Source organism: Elephantulus edwardii, unplaced genomic scaffold (assembly GCF_000299155.1).
Source record: "Elephantulus edwardii isolate Elephantulus edwardi_28Jun2011 unplaced genomic scaffold, EleEdw1.0 scaffold00032, whole genome shotgun sequence".
In the NCBI taxonomy this organism is placed as follows: Eukaryota; Metazoa; Chordata; class Mammalia; order Macroscelidea; family Macroscelididae; genus Elephantulus; species Elephantulus edwardii.
The window spans coordinates 4347175-4365976 of NW_006399782.1; the positions used below are offsets into that span (position 1 = coordinate 4347175).

At 34.9% G+C, this 18802-nt stretch overlaps 1 protein-coding gene across 2 annotated transcripts in view; it reads left to right on the forward strand.

Moving 5' to 3' along the window:
• The window catches only part of ZNF148 (zinc finger protein 148), a 218853-nt gene that overhangs the window by 103656 nt on the left and 96395 nt on the right, over positions 1-18802 (forward strand). For both annotated transcript variants that reach the window (XM_006884210.1, XM_006884211.1), the window contains 2 exons: positions 2120-2255; positions 13511-13859. In XM_006884210.1, the coding sequence (XP_006884272.1) occupies positions 13527-13859 (333 nt within the window). In that variant the 5' untranslated portion in view covers positions 2120-2255; positions 13511-13526. The remainder of the gene's footprint in view (positions 1-2119; positions 2256-13510; positions 13860-18802) is intronic.

Here is an 18802-nt window from a genome sequence, read left to right on the forward strand (position 1 = left end):
AAAGATATGGACGCAATGTTGAAATACTTAAAAAATGAAATATAATCAGTATTATACCTTCTGAAGTTCAAAGATGAAATTATTACTGCTTTTGCCCTAGATGAGAAAGGTTGTTCTTGCCTTTACACCATTGGAAACTCTTACAAAATCTTAGGACATTTCATATATCATCTGGTCTCCAAGGTTCCTCTGAAATATAATATAAATGAGTGTTACTTGATAGAATCCAATTATTTTTAAAAATTTTGTTCATTTGCATATAATCATTCATATACATCATGTTTTAGATATTTAATTTGTGTTTTATACATTCATATACATAGATGCTATATAATTACTATTCTTGATGCCTATTTTCACTCTATCCTTTCAAGCCCACATTGCACCTTTTCCGTTATTCCCATCCTCTACTGTTCCAGTGATTTTCCCCCTCCCGTTTTTCTGCTGCCATTTCTTTTCTTTTGAACATTTATACATAACTTACTCAGTTATCCACCCATTTTCACAGTAGTGATTTTATGCAATATTTGGTGACTGAGATATTTCACGCAGTAAAATGCTCTCTAGTCTCTCCCAAATTATATGTTGTGTGACAATATCATTGCTCCTTAGTGTTGCGTAGTATTCCATTGTATGAATGTACCACATTTTCTCAATCTGCTTGTTTGTTGGTCAGCATTTGGGCTGCTTCCATGTTCTGTCTATTATGGATAATGCTGCTATCAACATATGTGTACCAGAATAGGAAATTCCACATATTCTTTAATCTGTTACTGTGTTTAGAATTACTATAAGGAGGTTCCCTTATATATAGGTTATGGTTTTTTTCTGAATATGGTACAGCTTTTCTTTGTGACTATTAGTCAGTTTTTCCTGTCAAAGGTTATTGATAATTTTTCAATATAGAAATACTTAATAAGGTTGTATGAATTTTTATTGTGAATACATGTGCATTCTAAAAGCTACTATACCTACTCCTTATTTATTTACATAGTTAGTTGTCAGGTACCAAGTTGCTATACAAAATAGGTATTATGTGTAATAAGAAGTTATTAATTAAGAGGCCTGATTTGGGCACTGATGACCCCACCCCCACCCTTACCCCCCTGCTTGCTCCCCCACCTCCAAACTGCTTGCTTACTGCTGTTAGATGCCCTTGGTACCTCTGAGGATGCTTGTGGTGTAGTGGGCCCCTCTTTCCCACCATGCCTTCCCCACCATTGAGATGATGATGATTGTGGCAGTTGGGTGTTGCCTGCCATTTGCTGACACCTGTCCTGGATGGGGACTCCATTTGATCTCTGCTTATCACTTCCTGCCATGTACCCTGTACAGGGGCCCCACTCTTCCTCCTTTTGCCTTGACCCCAGTGTCCTGCACAGATCTTTTCTTTCTCTCCCTTTGCCCCCAATAGGTTTACCAGTCAATACTTCTGAGTCCTCATTCAGCCCTCTTTTTCTCCATGTAGTCTCATGTTGTTCTGTTGCCATCTTAGACTCTCCATGAATGGACTGAGACATCACAGACAATTGGGAGATAGCACCCTGCAAAGGGTTGGCTGACCTCCCTTGTGTGGCCCAGCCATTTGTGGAACCTCTGGTACATGTTGGTGTGTGTGACCAAGACTATTTGAGGCACCACTTTAGAACTTTTCCAGATGGTAAATGCAAAATATTGGATTATAACTGGTAAGTGAGGAGTAGGTGTAATTGTCTTTGTTATTTGTAGGATCAGATATATGATCTTCTTTTCATATACTTTCTATAGCAAATCAGAATGGTTTGAGGGTTTTTTCAAATGTTTTTTCTAATCTTTGCTTTTGTTTTACTAATGGATAAGGATTCTTAGTTTTCTTAACTATCCCTTATCTTTGAAGTTACAGACTTGGATCTGGTTAAATTATTCTTATAAAGCCTGCAGTATTTTATAGTTACGCTCTTAACCACAACCATCCTTCCTTAGTTTGAGATGTATAAACATGTGTTACGAAGGCATAGCTTAATGCTAACAAAGAGTGAACTCTTTAATATTCATATCTGCTTCACTATATTGTATTCATATAAGATATTTCTCTCGTAAGTAATTTCATTTGTTTGTTATTGTTGCTGTTTTTGGACAGGAATTGGATGACATACATGATTAAGGTGGTATTGAGGGTTTCTGAAGCCTGTGAAAGGTGAAAACTCAACCATGATTTCTTTTTCAACTCTACAGCATTCCCTTCCTTGAAGTCTTCATTTTTACTTTAGTCTCAGGTAATTTCAATTCTTATTTTTATAATCATAAATAATTTGTTTCCAAATGCAAAAGCATGCTAGAACTTCATATTAAATTTGTATAACTTTTTCTTTATGTTTTAGGGTTTTTATCTGTAAGAAACACGAGATGAAATGTTTTTCTTCAGAAAACAATCTTAAGGGGAAAATTGATAAATAATGATAGAGTTTCATGTACTTAGAAATATCTGTAGGTTATTAGAAAATCTTGTGTGAAATTTAAGTGAGGCGTTATTTTCTTGCTTAGCTCTTTTCCTAAGCAGATTGTTTTATGTTTTACCTTTATCTCAATATCCATATACACATCTTCCATACATAAATACATTGTCCAGAATTTCTGGAGAAATACTGTTTTCTTTCATGGAAAAATTAAACATATGGGTCAAATTTAATGGCATTTGCCGTCTAATTTTTAAAATATGTGAAGAACATACCACTTACTTTATATTTGTATTTAATGTGTGTCTACATTAATGTAAGGAAACAGTGATGTAGATCATCAAATAATCATTTATACTAGGCATATAAGTTAGGATATAGATTTGCTTGTTGTTACAGAGGCTTAAACAAAATAACTTTTTAAAATAATTTGGGAAGTTTGAGGAAAGCAATCCAGGGATTTGGTGGAGATCTTGCAATTTTTATGACCCATGCTCCTTTGTTTTGTTCTACTATTCTTAATATGTGGCTTATGACTGTGATCCATTGGAAGCAGGAGTGGCATCCACTTCCTAAACAACATGCCTCCAGAAACTCTATGAACTTTGATAGATGTCGATAGTTATAGAAAAGCTTCAGGCATTTTGTTCATAGGGTTTCTTTGAGTTGTGCTCGACTCAAAGGCTGTCAACAGCAACTGTGATCCAAGATGCTTACTTCATGTCTGATTCTATAGCTAACAGAGAAAAGGAAAAGTGGAGGATGTTCTTATATCCTTTAAGGAAGATAGTTGTATATGTCACTTCCACTTATATCTCAGTGGCTGTATTTGAGTTCCATGGCCACAGCTAACTTGTAGAAAGAGTAAAACATGAGTTTTGCCTAGAAGCTATATGTCCTACTTAAAATTCATTTGATGCATAAGGAGGAGAAAATAGATACTGGAGATCACCTGATGTCTGCCATTTTAGGATTTATATTAGATCTACTTTAAAATATACTTTTTATTGCCCCAGAAATTAACTTTGGCCTCAGTTAATACTTTCGAAGTTGTGCTAATTTGACTTCAGAGGCTCAAATAAGACATCATGGTTCTAGTTTTGTTACCATACCCAAACTCTTTGCCGCTGAGTCAGAACTCACTCATAGTTGTTCCTCCTTTAGGTTTCCAAGGCTGTAAATTGCATGGGAGATTACCTGTACTAGATTCAAGCTGCCAGAGAGACATGGCTTTTAGGCTAGCAGGACCATTCCTATGCACTGCACCACCAGAGCTCCCTTAGTTTTGTTATATGTTAAAAGTTAAAATGACTAGAGGTAATTAATTTTTGTTTTACTGGTATTACCTGATTTGTTTAAAATTTTAGACTGTAAAGTACAAATCCACTACTTGTATGTCAGTTTGTCTTACTGTGGTGGCTTGTGTGTTGATGTGATGTTAAGAAGCTATGCTACCAGAATTATAAATATTAGCAGGGTCATCCATGGCTGATAGGCTTCAGAAGAGCTTACAGACTAAAACTGTAGGAACTAAGCTTGACCATCATCTTCTGAAATAATGGATCCTTGAAAGCCCAATGAAATCAGAAGAACACTATTGTATTGTGGGAAGATGAGGCCCTCTAATTGAAAAGCACTAAAAATATGACTTGGGAAAAGCTGCCTCCTCAAATAATGACGTGGATATAGTAAAACTGTCATCAGTGAAGGTTCATTTGCTGATGTGGCATGACTCAAAATGAAGAGAAACAGCTCTAGCAATTAATGGAATACCAATTAGGAAGTTACAGCAAACATGTGCTCATTTGTCTTTGCCAACAAATTTGGAAGAGAAGTACCTGGCCAGCCAGCTGGAAAACATACATATTTGTGCCCATTTCAGGGAGTGGGGGGAAAGTGCAGAATGTGGAAATTATAGAATAATATCATTAGTATCATATGCTAGTAAAATCTTACTCAAGATATTAAATATTTGGAGGAGTACATCAGCAGGGCATTGCTGGAAATTCAAGCTGGGTTCAGAGGAGGCCATGGAATGAGGAATATCATTGTTAATGTCATATGGATTTTGACGTTCATTTGATTGGTTAAAAAGACAAAATAGTGTTGATTTATATAGTTAACACCTATTCTGCATATAAGTCCTGATCATTATATAGTACATTTAAAAATAACGGCTCACTGTGGCATTTGGACAAGAACAAACTGGGAGGAGGGTAGATAGAATAGTGCAACAATGAATGAATGGAAACTCAAAATCTCTGTAAATGTTTATGAAAATTAATAAAATATAATTATAGAAAAAAAAAGACCTCAGAGATTTATGGAATACCAATTGGTGGACGTTCTAGATCCCTTTAGTCAGAGGTCCACGTAAACATGAGCGTGTGCACCTGCAGACACCACAGCATAATATATAGTTCAAGTTCTGCATTATTGAAGAAAATGTTGATGAAAAATAATATTACTGCCAAATTCAAGAAATACAACTCAGTGAAAAGAAAAACGTTGTTGCTTTTAGTTGCCATCGAGTTGACTTGGACTTACAGCAGCTCTGTGAACAACAGATCTGAACCTTGGCCAATCCAGCACCATCCTCACACCCTGCTATACCTGAGCCCCTTGTTACACTTACTGTGTCAGTCCATCTTGTTGTGAGTCTTCTTGTCTTTCTCTGACCTTCCTCCTTCCCCAGAATGATGTCTTTTCCCCCAAAATTGGCCCTTTCTGACACTTGCCCAAAATATGTGGAATGAGTCATCCTTGCCTCTGAGGAGCACCTTGATTGTATTTCTTTCAAGATAATTGGTTGTTCTTAGGTACCATCCAGTTGAGTATGACTCATAGTGACCCTATGGACAACAGGTCTGAACCCTCTGCCACCTTGCTTTCTTCACACTTCCTCACACACTAGATCCCATTGCAGCAGACACCCTGTCAGTCCATCTGGTTGAGGGTCTTCCTCTCCTTTGCTGACCCTCCACTCTTCCCAGCATCATGTCCCTCTCCAAGGGAGAGCCCCTCCTAGCAACATTTCTGAAATATGTGAGGCAAAATTTCATCACCTTTAGCCTCAGAGAGCACTCTGGCTGCACCCTCTCCAAGATGTATTTGTTTGCTTTTTTGGAAGTCCATTCAGTGTTCTTCAACATCACAGTTCAAAGGCATTCATTTTTCTGTCATCCCTATTCATTGGCAGCTCTGAGATGCATAGCAAGTGATTGGAAAGACCATGGCCTGAATCTTATACACTTTATTCCACAAACTGATGTAACTATTCCTCAATAAGTTTAAAAAGTCCCTAACTGCAGATTTTCCCAGTGCAATGTGTCTTATTTCCTGACTGCTGGTACTAAGGGTGTTAATTGTGGATCCAAGGAAAATGAAGTTGTTGACAGTTTCAGTCTCTTCTCCATTCATCATGATATTGCCTTTTGGTCCAGTGGTAAGAATCTTTGTGGGTTGTTTGTTTGTTTTATGTTGGATGCAATCCATATTGAAAGCTGCATTCCTTGATCTTCTACACAAAGTGCTCCAAGTCTTTCAGTGGGTTATTGATGAATCTCCCTTGTATCCTGATGCCACATTCCTTTTCATAAAGTCCAGCTTTTTGAATAATTTTCTCAGCATATAGATTGAATAGGTATGGAGAGAGAATATAACCCTGACACACTCCCTTCTTAATTTTAAATCATGTGGTGGTGGTCCCCTACTCTGCTCACACAACAGCTTCCTGGTCCAGATGTAGGTTCTCCATGAGCACAATTAAGTGCTCTGGGATTCTCATTCTTCTCAAGGTCAGCCACAACTTCTTATGATCCACACAAATTCCTTTGCATAGTCAATAAAGTACAAATTGACATTCTTCAGGTATTCTTTACTTTCAGCAGGATCCATCCAACATCAGCAGTGATGTCCTTTGTGCCATAGCTTCTTCTAAATCCTGCTTGAACTTCTAGAAGTTCCCGATCTTTGTATTGTTCCAGCTGTTTTTTAAAAATCTTCAGCAGTATTTTGTTTGCATGTGATATTAATGGTATTGTTTGGTAGTTTCCACATTCATCTGGATCACCTTTCTTGTGAATGGGAACAAATATGGACCTCTTGCAATCCATTGGCCAGATAGCTGTCCTCCAAATTTCTTAGCATAAACAGGTGAGCACATTCAAGGCTGCATCTATTAAATAAAACAAGTCAGTTGGTATCCCATTGATTACTGGGGCCTTATTTTTTCCAAGGCCTTCAGTAAAGCTTCCACTTCCTCCTTCATTACCATTGGCTCCTGTTCATATGGTACATCCTGAAATTAGCAGGTGGATATTTGTTATTTTGTAAAAGACCTAGATGCTTCTACAGGATTTTAAAATATTTATTGCACAAGCCTTCAAAAAGGCTTTAGAATTTAGAGTCTTCTTTTAAAAAATACAATTGTATCTTTAGAATTGCTTTTCTATTTAGTAGTAGTATTGTTTCAGTTTCTAAGGGAAAACCAGAAAGTAAAGAGAAAGGGATGCAACTTTCCTGAAGTAAGTGTTAAGAGTTTGAAGAAAGATTATTTAAGTATGTGTGTATATGTATACTTAAGGAAAGAATTACTGAGTTCAGTTTCACTGAGCTTTGATAATAGGTAGAAGTGAAGAAGTAAGAGATGTAAAAGTGCTGGGGTAGCCATTAGATCAACGAAATAAGTACAGTGATTTTGATTGCTTTACCAAGCCAGGCAGTGGTGATGTGATGGACTCAGACTAGGTAAGAAGAGAATGAGACCAAAAAATTTGTAATATATCCTGGGACTTTTCAAGTTAAAAGAAGCTGCCTGTCGTAAAAAGTGCATTGAGCTTCGTTGGTCTAGGTTGAAATTCCAGTTTACTTCCTAGCTTTGTGACTTTGGGGAAGCCCCAGTTTCATCTGTCAGGTGGAAGTGTGGTGCTATTACCTTGACGGGTTATTGTAAATATTCAGTGAGATAATGTATGTAAAGGTGCCCAGCTTAAACATACTTGTTAATTCTTCTTCTTTAGGTTTCATAATGTCCACATTTTATAATATAGACACAAACTTATAATAAAATTTGGAAAGATATTTCTCCCATTAATTTCACAGAATTCTGATTGAAAAATACCAAGAGACACAAACAGTGCTGAATAAGTACTTGTGTACCTGGACAGTGGGTTAAAACTCAGTAGTAATACCCACTATAACCATATGATACCATTCTATTTTCTCTGTCCTTTAAAAATAAGCAAATCAGCCCCTGAGTGAAGGAAATGATTGTCACAAATGCTTCTAGTAAAAACCCATGTGCTTATTATTAACTCCTTATACCAAGACCTGCCTCAAAGCTGATTTACTTTATTTTATCTTATAAATCTATAAAGCTTAGCTTCTCATTGCTTGCACACAGCTAATTAGAAGAATTAAATTAAAAGGTGACAACAGAGAGTCGGCTGTCACTTCTATAAGGCAGGAGAAAGTGATGGTTGGTAATTTGTATTCCCTTCAAGTTATAGCCTCACCACTAGACTTGATTGACTAGGGAATTAACTATGCTGTACAGTTACTCAGTTGAACTGAAAATACACATTTGTTAATAGGAAAGGATGTTAGATTGGGGAGGTAAGGCATTAAGTAGAACAGGTTTGTTCCCATCTGTGCCTCTTTATTTCTCCTGATCTGTTCTGCTTTTCAGCTTTGAATAACTTGAACTCCAAAGGAATGAATGCTTTCTTACCTAAAACTACATTAGCCCTAGGACAACATTGCTCATCCTGTCTTGGGTCCCAACAACTCAGCCATTTTGCATTCTTTAGCTACTGAAAATCCCTTCACCTATGAAATAAAGGGTCTTTACAAGGTATTTGGAGTATCTAATTACTCCTTCTATTTCTCTTTTTTCCCCCTGGTGTTAGAGGCTCTTGGAAACTTGGTTAATGGTTTAGCTCTTTATTTCTTTGAGAGGCAGTCTTCCATGTAAATAAATAATTTGAAGGAAACATTACTCATTGTTTCCTCTCTCCCATTCCTAACTTCTGAATTTCTATTAATTGTATGTACATTTGAGTTAAGAACATTTACCTTTTTGTCTAACTGGGCATGGCCTTTAAATCTTAGTGTGGATTAGCTACATTCATTTCCTTTCTTTATATTTGACTCATCACCACTAAAAAAAAAAAAAAAAGTAAATTGGACGAAGCTAGTAGCAATGAGTTAACTTTTGAGTATGGAACTGTTGTCCTCAGGTTTTTGAATATGCAGTGAAGCACATTGTGCTATTTCTAAGACTGTATAGACGTCCTAACAGGGACAAGCAGAAGATTTTTTAAAGGTGAAGAAGTTGGAAAGTACAAGTACAGCAAAAATTAAACTTTCTCTGCTTTATAATCTTTCTTAGAATAGGGTTGTCCCTTTTCATTTTTTAATAGATTTAGCGAAATGACATTTTTAATTTCGTGATCTGTTTGAATTTTGTTCCATCTTACTCTGTTACAAGGCAAGTTGAGGAGCTTTGGTGTAGGTGTATTTTTCTGTGTTTTTAAAACATTTTTTAAGATAACACCCCAAATCTTTAAATAAACACAGAAGAAAAGTAAGACCCAGAGTCAAACCTATTACTCAAAGAATTCCCTGTCGTAACACTAAGAACAAAATATGATACTGGCACGTGGTTTCAATACAGTAAATAAGATATTAAAGGTGATTTTCCTCTCTAGCTCCATTGTGAGCTTAATACCCCAAGGCAACTGTTAAGCTGCTTTGCAGGAATACCCTAAAAAAAAGCAAGAACTTTATACTTTAACTGTTGTGTGAGTTATTTACCATTTTAAAAAATTATATACAGAGGGTTTTATTGTCTTTATAGGTCTTCATTTGATTTTGGTCCTCCACTTAATGTGACTTGAGAACTTTTTACTGAGTACATACAGTGCTGCCTTATTCTTCTAATGACTTACTGTATTCCATTTTATGCTTGAATCATAATTAACATGTTTCTGTCAGTTAACACTTTGCATGTATATCACTCGAAGTGAGATTGCTGCATTGATGGCACATGGAGTTTTTGTTCTGAATATTTCCAGGTTTCATTTCGGAAATTTATCTTGTTCAGTTTTCAGCAGTAGTCTGTGTTGATATCTTAGTATTTTCTAGCATTTCAGGGGAGTTGTCTCAGAAAGATAGTTTGAGTGCTAACCAGTTGAACCTAAAATGTGTATCTTAATTTTGAGTTCATTGGAATAGGCAGCTATATGGAATAAACATTTACCATTTATATGGCCTAGTTTCCAGAAAACCTCCATGGAGGTCACCTTTGGCAATTATGATAATACCACTTCTCTTTCTACTTACTCTTTCTGTGTTTTAGGTGAGATGTGCTAACTTCTTGCCCCGAGTCCCTCAATCTGATCTACCCAGGTTTGCCAATGCCACTTCCTCCCTACCCCCAGTATTCTCTATATCTAAAATAATGCATCAAATAATGTTAGAAATGAGATAGGAAAAAAAGTCTGGTTTTAATATGTACATAATATACTGGCACAATAATACAGGAATATAGTTATAAAACTATTAGAACACCACAAATTCATTGCTTTGGAGTCAGAATACAACTCTATGCAGGTGTTGTTGTTTTTTTAAACTTATTATTAAATTTTATTAGTTTTAATGAACATTTACAGAGATTTTGGGTTCTCATTCATTCATTGTTGCACTGTTTTCTCTACCCTCCTCCCCAGTTCGTTCTTCCCCCCACCCCGAATGTCTCTTTTAATTGTCCAGTTGCCACAGTGCTTGTCAAAGCCAGTTCTGATTAATCTCCTTTGTCAGTGTATCCTTTGCCATTCCCTATCACTCCTCTCTGAGACTTCATCCTGATTCATAAGGAAAAGGGGATGGCGTATTCTCTTAGCTACTTCCTGCTGAAAAGGGACGCTGTAGGTTTCAGGGTGAAGATCTTCTCTCACTACTCTAAAGGGCTCTTTTGTCACTAGGAAACACATAAGACTATTATGGAGATTGATTTTGGAATTTAGATGCACTGTTTATCAATTGTGCTTAGCCGTACATGTTCATATCCTTGAAGATGTATCATGGAAGTGTTGCAGCCTAGAAGACACAAATTTAACTAACGAGTTAAAAGTACATGAGTCAAAAATTAACAAACAATAATATTCCGAGTAGAGGTTCTAGTAGGGGCACAAATCAAGTTACAGAGGGAAGGTGGTTCTTACAATAAAAGGCCTATAGACTAGCACTTTGTTTTATAGCAGGTTTTAAGAGGCTATGAATTGCATGAGAAGGAACTGGCCATCTTTGTTCCACAGAACAGCTGGTGAAGTTGAACCACCTACCTTTGAGTTGGCAACACAATTCTTTACCCACTAGGTTACCAGCGTTTCTTGTAAATAGTATACATGTATTTTAAAAAGCAACCAGGTGTATTTTTTTCTAGTTGATTCCTACTTAGGACAGCCCTCTGTTGGGTTTTCAAGGCTGTAAATCTTGACAGGAAGAGACTGCCCAACTACCTCCAGCAGGGTGGCTTTGAACCACCTGCCTTTTGGTTAGCAGCTGTCAAACATCTAATAATGTGCAGTGACATTGAAGAGTATTGTTTACAGAATTATCTGTCCACCTTAGATTAGGTCATAATACCTTATATATTTTGTTTTGCTCCTCTCTTCCCCACCCCTCCTTTAAAAAAAAATCAGAGAATCTGCCCTTGGTCAGCTTTTTTTTTTTTTCTAAAGTAACTTTTGTTATTTCCAGTATTCTTTTAATTCTCCCAAGCTGTAGGAGTTATTTCCAGTAAAATTGACTTTGTGTATGTGTAAATCTCTGTTAATTTAGGGACTTTCCAGAAAATGGTAAACATTTGAGAAAAGTATATACTTGATTTTATAAAGATTGGCAAAGAAGTGGTCAAAATCAGCAGATTTTAGGTTAAAAGATCTGAGATCTTAAAGTTTCATGTAACTGTAGTTTATTTTCTAAAACTCCTGCACAGCAGCTGGTTGATTTAGATTGCTGCCTTTGACTTGACAGCTCAGCTTCTTACCTGTTAGGCCACCAGAAATCCTTATGAAACAGGATAAATGACATACTTGAGGAGAGCAATGACTTGATAATATATGTAATACTTTTTTTTTAATTTCAAACTTACTACCTAAAGATTTTGAAAAATAAAGTCACTCTTCTTGGTATTTTATCCTTTATGATACCAGGGAAGACAAGATAAACAAATGTGAGCTATATTTTTGTTTTGACTAGGTTGCTATTTATTAAAGCTTTAGTTTCTTCCTTGATTATAATCTTAATAAATGAAAGTGCATTTAAATTTTAGTAGTGTGTTTGAATTTTATTGATAATATATCATACTTATCAAAACTATAATCAAGGCCATAACCATTGCTAGTGATTATTTTGGGGAGAGGTAACTACCCTGAAACACAGTTTATACCTTTACTAATTATAAGTTCTTCACAGTAGGTTATGTGTGAATGTTTGTTTCATGCTATCTCATAGAGAGATTGTTGTTAAGAAATTTATAGCAGTGCTTTGACTGAGCTAATGTTTCTTTGGAATTTGTGGTTATCATTGTGTAAGTTGGTTTAATAATCAGCAGAGTACAAAATATTAATTTACAGCAGTCAGGGTTAAAAGGGTGGATTCAAAACACTGCCTTTCTTTTTGCGATGATGGATCAGAACGATAAATGCACTAAATAGCATCTATGTCTTAATTTCTTATCATGATTCAGTCATTTTTAAATTTTTTTATAACTAAGGATGTATTAGTAATGACAAAACGAATTACTTTTATTAAATTTAAGAGCATGAACGTTTTCCTATAGCAAATTGGTTTTAGATAAACCTTTGTATATATGTATTTTCTTTTGTGTATCGGGATAATTTCTCACATCACATATTTTTTAATGAATGCATAGACTCTTTGCTTCAGCAGACTTTACTTTTTAGGGAAGTATAATGACTAACAGAAAAGTGCATGTATCACAGCTGCACAACTTGTATTTTCACTCAGTAAGCACTCCTGTGCAGCCGGCAGTCAGCTCAAGAACGAACATCACCAGCTCTCAGCTCTCCTTCCCTGGCTTTTCCTTTCCCTAAACCAAAGGGGAGTTCTGAAATGATTTTTCAAAAAGAACTTTATTGAGGCACGATCTACATACAAGAAGAGCAATTCATTTTAATGGTACAGAGCAATGATTTGTAATAAATATACTGAGTTGTGGAGCTATCACAGTAATCCAGTTTTAAAATGCCGGTTTGGACATGCCTGATTAAATGTGTGAATGCATGTCTTTCCCAATTATTCCACAATGATAAACACTCTTGTAGTTATTTTCCGTGAATATCTTTGTATATATTTTTTATTTTATCAGAACAAGTTGCTAAAAGTAGAATTACTTGTCCAAAGAATGCAAGTGTGTTGGCTTTTGGTGGGAGGATGGCACAACCTATGTGAGTAGGCAGAACCTACTCCATAGCACCCAAGAGCAGAGGACAAATACACTATCTCTCTTTTTAAAACCATCCTGTTGTGAAATACAGGATTTTCCCCTCCTCATTTGAATTTTAGGTCTTTAACAGTTTTTTTTTTAGAAGAGTCATTACTAGTTTGGGGATTAAATTTGGAACCTAGCTGTATTTAATGTTTAATATTTATTTGATGGCTAATAAAAGTTAATATTTTATATATTTATATTTCTAAGTTGTTCTATGATTTGCCTGTTTGTATTATTTTATTATTTCTAGTTGAATGAATCTCTTTTTTTATATTTTGCTGGGCCGTTTGTCTCATGTTAAAAATATTTTCCCTCATATGCTTTATATCAAGCTCATTTTTCATGAAACAAATTAGAATTTCATCTGAAAATCTTAATGAAATTATAATTATTCTAAAAAAAATTTAGCAATTTAAATTAAAGGCAGTTCTGAATAAACATTACCTAAATAACATTTTTTTTGTTTAAATGTATACCTTTCAGTTTAAATGAAAGAAAAATCAAGTAGACATAAAACTAATTTATTGTGCTTTGTTGCCAAACTTGGTCTTTCTAGGCAGTTATACTTAAGCATGAACATTGACGACAAACTGGAAGGATTGTTTCTTAAATGTGGCCACATAGACGAAATGCAGTCTTCCAGGGCAATGGTTGTAATGGGTGGAGTGTCTGGCCAATCTACCGTGTCTGGGGAACTGCAGGAGTCAGTGCTTCAAGATCGGAGTATACCTCACCAGGAGATCCTTGCTGCAGATGAAGTGTTACAAGAAAGTGAAATGAGACAGCAGGATATGATATCACATGATGAACTCATGGTTCATGAGGAGACAGTAAAAAATGATGAAGAGCAGATGGAGACGCATGAGAGACTTCCTCAAGGACTACAGTATGCACTTAATGTCCCCGTAAGTAATTCCTTCATAAGATACTGCATTTCTAGTTAGAAATAGAATTAATTTTATCTTAAATCAATACTGCAGGCCATTGAAGAAATTTCACAAAATATATTTAAAAGCTCAAATGAGTGTTCTTGAGAAGCTATATATTAACAGAAGTCACATTTGAAAAGGCAAAATTAGTTAAATGAGGTTTAGAAATTATTTCGAGTTTAATACCAATCTATCAGGATTGTTTATGTATTGAATTAGAAATGCTTGATTTTTAGATATTTAATTTTTAAATTTCTTCATTAAAGCATTGAAAGTTTGTATCTGGAGTACATTTAGAATAAGATATCACTGAAGAGTTTCTTCATTTTCCCCATGGTATATTCTAGTTCTTAACTTGATTTCTTTCTTTTTAAAAATCTTGATCAATCCTTAACAAGTACCCATTATATTCTTGTTTTCATATACCATTCTTTTTCCCTGTTGATTAGGAAAATCACAACCATAATATAATTCTAATCTGCCTTCTGTCAACAGTCTTTGTTTAAAATATGTTCAAATAAACATTTTAAAACTGGATTTAGTGATGGCTGTACAGCTCAGTAAATTTATTGTAATTTATTGCACTGTGCACTTAAAGTGAATAGCAGGGTTTCTTTCAAATTCTTCTAAAATGTAGTTTTGTTTGTTTTTTAATCTGTTCCAGGTCTTTTCTATATCCTGCTCAAAATATGGTCTTCAACCATACCTTGTTTTTTAACCTAGCTAGTGTTTTATCCTCATCAGCCCTAGGTTGAATCCCTTCAGCAGTGACCACAAGGTCACTTTTTCAGTATTTGGGTTCTTTGATAGATAATAGAATTTACAAAGAGCAGAAATTTTGTCTTAATTTCTCTTCTATCCTACACATTGGGGCTTGAATGAATGGATAGCCACTTAGGATTTCTGCTATTATAAGCAAGTCCCAAACTTTTGCCTAGCTCATCACCAAACCAAAAACGCACTGTCGCTGAATTAATTCTGTCTCCTTAAGACTTCCATCCAATTTCCAAGCTTGTAAATCTTTATAGAAGGAGACTGCCCATCTTCCTCTTGAGGAACAGTTGGTGGATTCAAAGCTAACCATTGAGTTAGCATCTTAACATTTAACACGCTATATCAGCACAGCCCCTTAACTTATAGTAGTTCTTGGTCTGGCTCTAACTTCAGCGTTTTTCAGATACATTTTCTTTGATGATCTTTTCAAAATGAGTTTTCAGTTTCTCATTCCTCTGTTAAAACTACTTCTTCATTCCCAATCAACTAAAAACTCTTCCCCCCTCGAGCTAAAAGTATCTTCATAATCAGGTCTCTAAAATTACCCAGCTTCAGTAACACCTTGCCTCCTCTCCCACACTCTCCCCATATTTTAAGCATACCAAATTACTAGATGTGTTGCTATTTTTCCTACCACTTACGTTTGTACATGATGCATATTATTCTTTGCATGGTGGTCTTCTCTGATGAAAAACATTCTTTTCTGTGTGATTTTCATTATGATATTAACTTACTCTTTTGTGTTTATTTGCTTGCAGATTTGTGTTGACATAAAACATCTGTTTACTTACTCTTGCTCTTTGTGTCTTCAGTAGTAGAATATCAAGTAATTGTGTCTTAAGTATGTGCACACTGGAGTGGCATCCACTTGCTAAACAACATGCCTCTAGAAACTATGAACTTTGATAAATGTCATTCATAAGGTCGTTAGGAGTTGTGCTTGCCTCGACAGCAATCAACAATAACAACAATGTGCACACTATAGAAGGCAAGATAAATAGTATAGTAATAAATAGTAGACAAATAATACTTTCAAAAAAGAATTTTTTTAAAATTGAGGAAATGTTTAATGTGAAATGCTCCAATCTTAAGAATGTTTTAGAGTGTTGATAATTGCATAAACATACGCAATTATGATAGAGACTATTTTCATTACTTAAGAATGTTTTCCTGTGGTTCTGTTCAGTCATACCCCTGCGACTATTTTTCTGATTTTTCGCCCCCACCATTAATAAGTTTTATACCTTGAGAATTTCATACAAATGGAATCATAAAGTAGGTAAATCTTTTGTGCCTTCTTTGCTTAATACTGTTTTTGCTGCCCATTGAATGTGTCAGTAGTTTATTGTTGAACAATGTTTGTTGTTCCACTGTATTGATTGTTTATTTAGTTTCTTTTTTATGGTCATTAGTATATCTCTACTATTTAGACATAATGTTTAAAAGTATGATGAACATTCTTATCCAAGGCTCTTTCCATAGTTTTATTTCTTTTGGGCATATTTCGATACAGATCGTATTTAATTTCTCTTGAGTACAAATAGGGAATTTCTATTTTAAACATAAATGTAACCATATAGTACTCGATTGATTTCCAAAATTCTTATGTTACTTTACCTACCGTCAAAAAACCATACTAGACTTTTACTTGGTACTCTGTGTCTTTTAAATTTTATTTGCTTTAATGTCTGTGTGTGCATGTCTTTGACATCTAGAGATACTGAGAACTTTTTTGGATTCTTAGTACTTGTTTATGATTCTTTTTTAAGTGCTCCTCAAGTTTTTGTCCATAAAAACGAATTTTATTATTGATTTGAAAAAAGTTTAAATATAGGTCTTTTGTCACTTTTGCGTATATTTTCATTTGCGAAAGTATCTTTTAATTAGCAAAACATTTTAATTTTAGCAAAGTGTTTTTTTGTATAAACTCCCTCCATTAATGATTAGTTAGTACTTTCTGGCCCTGTCTCAGAAAGTCTTTCAGTGCACTAATGTTGTTAGGCTGTTCTCCTATTTTTTTTTTCTTTTAAATGTTTCTGTAATTAGTTTTATTTTATAATGGGTACTAGGTTATATTTTATGCATATTTTTATAATTTTGTGTCATTTTTAGTTTTGATATTTGAAATCTGTGACATCTTGCATTTTTTACTTTTGTTACAAAAATTGGAAGATGTTGAAGGTGTCTTTTTTTTTTCCCTTTATGAATGTTGTTGTGTTTTGTTTTAGTACTATTTGTTGAATAGGCTTGTTTTTCTCATTGAATAGCTTGGCTCCTGTGTTGAAGATTAACTGAGTATATGGTAAACATTTTGTCACATTTATTCCTGTGTATTTAACATATTTGAAATGGCATAACAAACATCCCAAAATTTATAATTGTTTGTGGCTGGAAATTGCAGTTCAGTTGAATTTGGTTATCATCAAAGTTGTTTTCTGATTCTAGTAGTTTTTTTTGTAGATTCACAATAATCATGTTATGCACAAATAAATATAGTTTTACTTTGTCCTTCCCAATCTCTATTTGTTTCCCCTTACTGCACCATGTTCCATGTTGAACTGAAGTGATGGCAGTGGACTTTTTTTGCTTTGTTTAAGGCATAAAATAAATCTTTAGGGTAATGTATTCAGTGTCTTCACCTTGAAAGGTGATGAGCTGTAGGTTTTTCATGCAATTGTTGTTATGTACCATCAAGTTAGAACTGTTCTGTAGCTCACCCTCCAGCTGGTTTTCAGAGAGTAAATTTCATGAGATGAGATTGTCCATCTTTATCTGGTGGAGCTGCTGGTGGATTCAAATGGCATGCCTTTGGATGGGCAGCACAACTTCTTAGATGCTCTTTATTTGGTTAAAGATATTTTCTTTTCCTTCTAATTTGCTGAATTTATTTTTTTTTAGGCATTAATGTGTATTTAATATAGTCAGATCCTTTTTTTAATTGCACCTGTTAATATGAATATATGACTTCTTATAATGGTGATCTATATTGATTTTCAGCTGTTCTATCTACGTTACTTTCTTGGGATAAATAATTTTTTTTGATGCATGAACTTCTTAGCAATAGTTTTCTTACTTTTAGGATATTTTGGAGTTTTCTGGATTTCTTTTTTGTAATGATACCTGATTTCACTTCATTGTGGGCAGAGAACATATGATTTCAGTCCTTTTAAATGTATTCAGACTTGTTTTAGGCCCTATGTATCTACCTGGTAATTTTTCCTGTTCACTTGGAAAGAATGTACTTCCCGATTGTTTTTGGGTAGCTTAAACTATGAATGGATAGTCAGTTTAAGTTGGCTGATAGTACTGTTCCATCTTTTATATCTTTACTTATGTTCTCTCAGTTACTGAAAAGACTTTTATAATCTCCAAATTTTTTTTATGGACTTCTGTATATTTTACTCCTGTTTGATTGCTGTTATGAGCTATTGAGTTGCTTGTACACTATGTACAACAACTCTGAACCCTGCTTTTTTCTAAGCCAACCTTATTGTCTCTGACACACCTACTCCCGTTATCCCAGTTACAGAGTCAATCCATCTCATCCAGGGTCTTCATCTCTTGTGTTGTCCCACCACCCTCCCATACTTTATATTCCTCTCTGAGGATTGGTCCCTCTTTGCAACATGCCCAAAGTATGTCAAATGGAGCTTCAGAAACCTTGCTTCCAAGGAGCAGCCTTATTTTAACCTCTCTCTCCAGGAGGAACCTGTTTGATAAGTATTTTCAAAAGGAACTTTAAGTCTAATTTGCAAACAGTATATACCATCTATTGGGAATTCTGGTGTTCTGATGGATAAAGAGTTACACTGCCAACTGAAAGGTACATGGTTTGACTTCACCCAGTGGCTCTGAGGAAGAAAGATGGGTAGTAACCTGTGTGATGTATAGGTTCTGAAAACTTGTTGGAGGGTCAGCTTTGAGTCTGTTCTGACTCAACAGAACATTAATTTATGATATATAATTTGATGAGTTTTGACAAGCATATGTACCCACAAAATAACTACAACCACAAAATCAAGATAAGAATATTATGGTCTTTCTCATATATGCCCCTTTGTTGTCTTTTTTTTAAATATTTTAATTTATTTTTCATTTCAATGAACATCTACAGGGATTTTGGAATTCCATTCATTCATTGTTGC